The sequence below is a fragment of the Adiantum capillus-veneris genome, chromosome 29, assembly GCF_014529385.1.
Source record: "Adiantum capillus-veneris isolate H3 chromosome 29, ASM1452938v2, whole genome shotgun sequence".
Lineage (NCBI taxonomy): Eukaryota > Viridiplantae > Streptophyta > Polypodiopsida > Polypodiales > Pteridaceae > Adiantum > Adiantum capillus-veneris.
Window position 1 is genome coordinate 18,474,374 of NC_140959.1, and position 8,972 is coordinate 18,483,345.

The 8,972-nt window shown below is 41.1% G+C and overlaps 1 protein-coding gene across 1 annotated transcript; it reads left to right on the plus strand.

Moving 5' to 3' along the window:
* Positions 1 to 2,616: 2,616 nt before the first annotated feature.
* On the plus strand, positions 2,617 to 3,030 carry LOC147418848 (uncharacterized). Its single transcript, XM_086505446.1, has 2 exons — positions 2,617 to 2,694; positions 2,872 to 3,030. Exons 1-2 carry the CDS (start codon positions 2,617 to 2,619, stop codon positions 3,028 to 3,030), a joined length of 237 nt encoding a protein of 78 aa, XP_086361572.1.
* Positions 3,031 to 8,972: the final 5,942 nt, after the last annotated feature.

Sequence of the window (8,972 nt, forward strand, 5' to 3'; positions counted from 1 at the left end):
GGGTAGAAGAGAAGGCGATGGGGGAGAAAACACTGAGGAATCAAGCCTTAAAATGGCTATGTATCTCCTCTTCCAAAAAAACCACTTTACAAAGCTTTCTCTTCAAAACTACTAGTAACAGGGGCTCACCTATTCACAGACCCTCTTTCCAGGAATCTAACCAAGAAAGCACTGGGTAAGCTCAGAAAAGATGTCGATCTCAACAAACACAATGTGTGGGACCTATTTTCTCAAAGCATTCAAAAAACAATCAAAAAGATGGAATGCCTGGAAATGGCCCGGAAGCAGTCTCTTATGGAAACCCCATTCTAAAGGCATATATCATACAATGATGCACAAGAAGAATTGGTCTAGCCCCCTTAACAAGATATGGAAAAAACAAATGGCCGGAGGAAAGGTGGGAGCAAGTAATGTAGAACATATGGAAGCCAAAGGTTCCGCATCACATGAAGGTATTTCTGTGGAAGGTAATTTGGGGTGCTCTACCAACGGAGGTGAAGATTCAAGAGAGAGGGATTGGGACAGATCGATGCTTGGGGTGCAGGTTGGCTAGCAAAGATCTGGTCCACCTATTCATGGAATGCCAAGCTATCAAAGGCCTCGTAGGGAAAATATGCAAGTGGGTCCAAAGGACGTGGAAAATTGGGTTTTTCAAGACTGAGTTATTCCTTGGAGATAAGAATTTGGGAAGTCATGTCCTCCTCATCAACACAATTGTCAGGTACTTCTTCTTACATAATATATGGCAAACAAGGAACCGTCGTGTGTTGAAGGAGATCCTGAGGTGGCAAGCTTCGCAAAAATTATACAAGAAAGCAAAGTACTAATATGGACACTCAAACACAAGCAAAACTCGGATGATTGGTCTAGGATTACCTATGCCTTGTATCAAGGATAAGGGGACGGGCCGTTAGGGGTGGCTCCCCAGATAGCCGATGTAATTATGGTCTCTCAATGATGTCATGGTTCGGCACGAGCATGGCAAGATCTTGTAATTTTTTTGGATGATCAGTATAGTTCACTCACAATTGTGAGTTTTGCTAAATAAAAAAAAACAATGGCTTCCCCTCTTCTGTTTTGAAAAAAAAAAAGCATCATGCCCCCTCCCCCCCCCTTCCCTCTTCAAATTGTCGATCAAAAGATGTCTTTTAAACATTTTTAGCAACTCTTTTCTTTACCACATGCTTCTCTGACTTCTTTTAATAGATTGCATGGCTACTTATGAGAACTAGCTCTTATGAAGCTTTTAGGGTATACTTACATGATCCCCCAACCGTATAACTTCACATATTATCCGTTACACCTTCACCGTCTCTGTACCATTCGAAAGAAAACTACAAACTACTTCGACCTTCAAAAACTACAATATCTTGCACACTATAGCTATGTTTGATGCGCTATTTGGACAAGCTTGGAGAGCACTTTCAAGATGAACTTCCAAACTTGTATTTTGACAAGTTTAAGCATTCCACTCGAATAACCCCAAAGCAAGATCTTTTGGCCTGGGAAGCCACAAAAAATATACACCTCTAGATCCATTTGACTGCACTTGGTCTCAATACCTGCTCTGGCACTTTAGCATGCTTCGGTAGAAACCCATTGCTTGCTTTTCCCCATTCTTAGCATCAACTCTTTTTGGATGCACCAATGTGGATGGCAGGATATGACCACCATGGCTGTGACAAGGAAGTTCTTGGTTATTTTAAATAGATGCAAAGGGATGGCCTTTCTTCTAGATGCAATCACCCAAGCTTGCATCTTGAAGGCAAGTGGGCTTACACAATACATAGAATTCGCGGTGATTTTGCTATTCACACGCTATTGGAAAAAAAATGTGCTTGGCATTGCTTTGGTTGATAAGTGTGCTAATGTGGTGCTTTTACAAAAGAACAGAAGTGCTTGATGAGACTTTTCTTCAGGATGTCTTCACTTGGAACACGTTGTTTGCAAGATATGCCTAGCATGTCTATGGCCAAAAAGCTTCGTGATTTCTCAAACAAAGAGAAAGATGGCTTCCATATGCAATCACCTATCCTGAGATTTCTCAAAAAAAAACTCATGGCCCGATTCCCTTGAGTTGAAGCTGAGGCAAATCTTTCCCAAACACTGCATGAGGGCGTAAAGCATACCCAAAAGGAATTGTCAAAAAAGAGTGAAAATGCAGAGTTGAACTCTTTCCATGTAACAGAGACATGGCTCTTGGCCTAGAGTGTGCGAGTCCCATGCTACGCAATTCACAAGAAGATTTAGAAATTTTCTCATGTAGGAAAATGGAGTCTTTTTCAGTGTTTTTCATACAATGTATAACATCATGAGCTTCTGCTCGGGAGGCACCACATACCTAGCTAGGTACGATTGGGGGTAGGGGACCACCGGTCCCCCCCACCGGGCCGGCGGTCCCCTGTCCCCAATCGTACCTATCTAGGTATGCGGTGCCTCCCTCAGAGAAGCTCATGATGTTGAGGTAAGTCACAATGTGAGAATTATTGTGAGAAACTGCCCAAACCTTCTTGTGCAAGGACGTGGGTGAGGATGCTTGTTTCCTGCAAGGATCATGGATGGAAGTTGCGGATGGCATGGGGGGTTGGAGGGTGTTGGGCCTCCTGAGATTTCTCAATGCAGCTTATCGCCAATTGCCATGACTTGGATGTAACAGGAGAAGCTGGAGGAGCCCTCCATCCCAAGGATGTGATGGTATAAGTTTTAGCAAGGACACTATGTTTACCCTTCTCCATTGTGCTTCTAGGTTGCATCCGGGACTCAGGTTTTCTTATTGCCAATTTAGGGGACTCTCGCTCCATCTTGCTACGAGTCTGGCACATTGTACAGGCTTCCGGGACAAAGCATGCTAGCTTCAATGCACCCTTTTAGGTTGGATATGATCTTGAATCAAAGGACCTGCAATTTGATAATCCCAACCTCGCTGAGACATACAAGATACTTGCACAAGAGGGTGATCTTATAGTCATGGCCGCGGACGACGGGCTCTTTGACTACCTCTACCCTTGCCAAATTTTCAAGGTGCTTTAGAGTTTCAAGAGTGGAGACCCTATAAAGGATGGTGTTGCTAGCCTTGTGAAGAAGGCAAGGCTTAAAATGCAGAATGTTATGCCTTACTTTGATGCATGTAGGTTAGATGATCTTATAGCATTGGTCGGTGAAGTAACGCCCGTGGCAAAAAGTGTAATTGGGGGAGATCCTTTCTTTCAGATGCAATCACCTACGCTTGCACTTTGAAGGCCTATGGCCTTAGCCAAGCAGTTGGCATGGGTGAGAGAATTCGGTGAGAGAATTCACAATGTGATTGCTACTGAAGGCCCTTTCTTTATACAAAAGCAGTGCAAGGATACCAAGGATCTACTTACATGAGAGCATATGGTTTCATCTTGTCAAAATGGGTATTGAGACCATGGTGTCATCAAGCGTGCGATGTAGGTGAGTGTAGACTAGCCACTTTCAAACCATGTAAAGGAAAGGAAAACCGACAAAATATACACATAAAATTTTCAAACATCAAGAAAATTTGGAAATTCAATCCTAGTGTACTTCAACAAAATAGACAGACCATTAAAATCATTAAAAAAGACTTTGTACATTAAAAGAAGGTTTTCAACACATCAGACCATTGAACCCTATCATCAACTCAACGTCCTGAGTTTACACGCATATATTGTTATTCTTTAAAAATGTTATGCTTTCGCTGAATTGGAGACAAAAGGTCTTTTGATTTTTCACCTTCATATGTCTTTTGACTTTCCACCTCCATCTATCTGTTTATTCATTTCTTAGCCTCACCCTTCACTTACGCACTTAGTATGTTTTGAAAGATTTTTTATTTTTTTTTTGAGATTGGGGAGACCTAATGGTTGTATGATTCTATAAACTTTTATACATGTCCATGAATCCACAGATCAACCATACGTTGATTAAAAAGTTAGGACACGTTGATTAAAAAGTTAGGACACATATTGAAGAGCTCAAATATCATTTGGGTACATTTGGTAGAATGCATGTCTTTGTTCTTTAGCATATAGTCTCTTCACCTTCACTTGTTTTAAGTACGTTTGGGTTTTTTTAGAAGCAGTGCTTATCCTCTATTATATAGCTGCATTGAACTAGCTAATTGTTAATTCAATCTACTCGCTTCTTTTTTTTTTTTTAACACAAAAAACATAATTTGTCTTGTAGATAACAGTTTGCAACTGTGGATCCAAGCATATACCATAATCAAGCTTTTTCAATAGCAAATGTAATTCCTCTTTCTATGTATTTTCTCTACATGTTGCTTCCAACAATGGGAACACAAACCCGGCTCCTAACACTAGGGCCCCCCCACCCTAACGAAAAGGAGGGCGCGCTTTACCATGATTATAATAATAGGGGAGAATAGTGCCATGTCTCCTTGCACACTTGTCTTAGGATTGTGTGTGCGATGTATTCAGTATATAATCACTTGCAGTGTAGAATGTGCACCGATGTGACCAGCATTAAAAGCACGTGCATAAAAAAGTGTAAAAAAGCAGCATTCTTTATTTGTGTCTACAAGGAAGAAATACAAAGATGAAAGGTTAAAGATCCGAAAAAAAAGGGGATTTGCAATCTTTAGACACACTTATAATTTTCTTAGTCTCTTGCCCATTGTTGCTCACCTACCATAGCTTTCATTTTTCATTAATGAACTGTTTTAAATATGAATGTTGATTTTATGGTTGCTTACAAAGATAGAAGTGTTTCACACACTAGACATTTATTTGCATGAAATACAGATCTACAATAGATGTCTCTATTTCACACATGCATATGCTCACTCATTGACTCATAACACAAAACACAATTCATACGCGGGAACTTAGAGTTTTCCATAACAAAACGATGAATTGCTTAGTGTTTACTGAGATGTTATGATTGTTTATCTATCATCACACTCTCTTCCCCTCCCCTTTTCTCTTTCTCTCTCTAACTTCCCTACGATGCTTTTTATGCAATACTAGTTTTCTTTATTGCACTTTTGGATTCAAGTTTCTTTCAAGGGAAAAGAGAGCCATATATTTTCTTATTAAAAGCACCCCCTCTTTGATCGAAAGGGGTGCATATTCATTTTCCTAGGCATTTTTCATCTTAAAGCTGCACAATCGTAAGTTGCGACACACTCGTGCCCAACAATGTTCAATACTTCGAACTCTAACTTGAGTGAAAAATGTCCACCAAAACTAGGAGATGATAAGCCTTGCTTGAGGAAAATATGTCCACCAAAACTAGGAGATGATAAGCCTTACTTGAAGGAACACTAGGAGATGCATTGTCTATTGGCCCCATTTTTGAAAGCTTCAGTGTGCTTCGGAGGCACTTTTACCTTTCAGTGAAAAACAAAAAATCACTCTACCAATCAAAAGAAGAATAGGATATTGAAAATTCCTCAGGCAGCCATTCTAATTTTTGCATAAATCTTCTATTCTATTTATTAAAAAGGCTATAGTCCCATCCATGTGGTTGCAAATCCTTCCAACCACAGTGGATGGCTTTGCCATCTCATATCCTTAGGGCCATAACAATGCTAGGCTGGAAGCGGCCTAATTGATGCCCACACATCAAGAGGGTCGATGACTCCTCTGCTATTCCTAGTGTATCATCAAAATTTAATTTTTTTTAAAAAAGGATTTACTATGGCCTCTCTCTCTCAAGAAATGACTATATTGCAGAGAGAGAAAGCACATGTTGAAGGACGATGAGGCATGCAAGGAAGTGCACTCATGGCCAAAAAAGATCCAAAAGACGAATGCCACTTTATAAATGCATGGAAAATTAAGATCTCAGAAGAACTTTACAAGACTCAAAACAACAAAATGTTGCTCACGGTGGGTTGGAATTGGAGGCAAAGTGGGTAGAAGGGCATGGAGATGGGTATGAGGGCCTAGTAAGTGCATATGCCTCTTCAACAATCCCAAAAGAGGCTAAACCTCCGCATTCATACTCCCATGTTGTGGACTCTTCCACCTCCTCCTAGAAATTCAAAGTTACTACTTTTAAAAAGAGAGGGAAAATCCTAGATTTCACTAAATCGGGCATAACTCCCTTGTACAAGGTTGGATTACAAAATATTTTTTAATAAAAATTTAGCTTTTTTCAAGATCTACAACTTTGTAAAAGAAAATCAAAGCTAATTATGAGATTACTGAAGTCATCTGATGGGATTTTTCTTAGACTGTTTAAAAATTTAGGAGCCTCTACTAGTATACGAATTGCTATGCAATGGATCTTCTTCTTGTCAAACTCATGATCAAATCCCTAAGGGTTCCAGTTATTTTCTTTGCTATATTCTTATATTTAGTCGTTGATGCTTTGAAGAGGAGAACAACAAATGATGATCAAGGAAGCGGCTAAGTTTCTTGGATCATGGAGATCTTAGCCTCCACGGTCCTATGTATACTTGAACTTGTTTTTGTTGTAGAGAGTAGTGAGTATTGAGCTATGGAGCGGTGGTTTTTGTTCAACCGCAAAGTCTGCGAGATGAAGTTCAAATGGAAAATCAAGCAAACCAAGGTATAGCAACAATTCCACAACAATGGGTACGTATTGTTCAATAAGAAATTCATTTAAGTGTGATGGACAGAGGTCAGCCAAGAGAAGGAAGAGGCAGACCTAAGCCCTTGCCTAATTGATGGTACAATTGCAGAGAAGAGGGACATTATGCTCCTGATTCCCACACCCACTCAAGGAAAGAGGAGGTATGTATCCACTATTTGACATAGGTAGAGGACAGGGGCCATTCAATGGTCCAAAAGAGCATTCAATTGACAATCCAACATCGCATACCTCGCCAGGTAGTGAGGGAATTCCTAGGGTTAATACTGGGGTTGACAAACAAGATGTGGACGTGTTGGCCAATAGAAGGGCTCATAGAAAAAGAGAGACGGCAATGGAACGGGAAACTAGAAGCCACAAAGGAAAAGAGAAAGTGGATGTAAGTAAAGAGCAAATAGAATCTAACAAAAGGAGAAGATACCATAGGATAAGGCAAACACATCTCAATTTGGATGCGGCCATTCTGAATATGATCTTGTGAGTTATGTTAAGGGTCAAAAAGCAAATACGACCTTTAATCAATTGTTGGCACTAAACCCCAGGTTGAGGAGACAATGGTTTACCAATGTTTGTACTAGACTTCCACGTGCTAGGGAAGTTGTGCATGTGATGTAGAATGTGGCATTCGGGATAGAGAATCCCATTGATGTGCCTCCTCTCATTGATGCCCTCATTGAAAAGAAGATGTAGGTGCAGACCTACATAGACGGTGGTGCTAACATATGTGTTATGACAAAGGCTGCTATGAGAGATGCAAGTGCTAAAAGGTGGCCAAGTCAAATGTGCGCATGAGGATCACTGACAATTCATACCAAGGCGAGGTGTTTGGGCATAGCTTAGGACATGAAAGTAAAGGTCATGGGTATTGATGTTGCAAGTGGAAATTTCTTTCGTATTAATGCAAACTTAAGGTTTAAGAGCTAGCTAATATTGCTAGAAAAGATGTAAAAATATTGTTAATTTGCGGTCACTTTAAGTTTAACACAAACTATGCTTTACTGAAATTGTGTAAAAGCAAACCATGTAGCTAGGGAGAGTCCGTCCCTTTCAAATTCTCATTAGCCAAAAAGAGAACCTCTTGACACAAGGAAAAACAGAGAGTATTAGTAGCTTTTCTACTTTCAAGGAGCCCATCTCTTAAATGCCCTTGACGGAGGATGAACCGAATTTGTACCTTAAAGCTAAAAGTGAAAAGCCCTGCATCGGCCTTTAATTTCCAAGCTTAAAATTTGGGCATTTTAGACTAACACATACCTTAGATGTAACGTTAGCTTGACCTTAAAAAACCAGGCTAAGAAAAATGGTTTTTTTAGAGAAGTGGGCCGCCGCTTGAAGTCAGCTCTCTGTAACTTACCTAAATGCTGCAGTTTAATCTACTGCTTTAACCGCTGGATCTTTGGCTAGTCAACGCATGTAATAAAAAATTTGCTGTAATTGTGTGCAAATGTATGCTCAACCAATCAATGTTGATTGTCATGTGCTGCAGGAGGTGGTTAGGCATCATTCTTTGGCCCCCCTCCTTCGGATCTCGATAGCCGGGAAGGTCGTTTAGTGACCTTTCCCCGGTAAAAAAACTGCTCCTGCCATGGCTCCCAGCTTCCCTCCAATCACCATGCCATCGTAGTTTTTACTTCACTAAATTGACAGTAACCTTTCCCTACACCTTAAATACGAAGGCAGCACCAGAGTGTTTGCGGATACAAAAAGCTTGACCATGACATAAGGACTTATATCAGTATGTCGAACTATGTGGCGGAGGTGCCTACAAGCATCAACGAACCGGGTGGCCCTTGAGCATCAACATCAACATGCCTAATTGTACAATAACATGAATTCCAGAAAAGCCTGCATCCCCCCCCCCACAAATGTCCTTGATACTCCATTCTAGGAGTAAGAACTCGTGCACTCAATGACTATGTTGCACTATGTAGTGGTGGTGCCTAAGGTACGTGTCACACACGGGCACCGGACAAGCTCAAAAAGCGCATGTGTGGGCGCCTGTAGTGTCACACACAGGCGGACGTCAAGATATGTATAAACTTTCCAACTTGTCAGTCACCAATCAAACATAGTGTACTGGCGAAGGCTGAACGCAGTCAACTGTTATGTGCGCAGCTCATATCCACTCGCGCGCATTTCCTGTGCATGTCCGCTGCTTTTTCACAATGGGCGAGGGGTTCATCCCGGATGCCTTCGCACTCTGACGGAAACGCCCACCAATCTTCTTTTGCCACCTCATTTGCACACACGTACAGGCGAACGTGTGTGACATGGGCCTAAGAGCAACAATGAACCAGGCTGCCCGTGAACAACAACATAACCATGCCTATGGATTCACCCCCCCAACATCCTTGATGCTCCACTGTGGTAACGAGAACTAACTATCAAAC

Bases quoted from the DNA above. Each gene is read 5' to 3' on its own strand.
- LOC147418848 (XM_086505446.1), top strand. From the start codon at position 2,617: ATGCAGCTTATCGCCAATTGCCATGACTTGGATGTAACAGGAGAAGCT. The intron at 2,695-2,871 runs GTATAAGTTTTA...GCACCCTTTTAG, and splicing joins TCCATCCCAAGGATGTGATG to GTTGGATATGATCTTGAATC.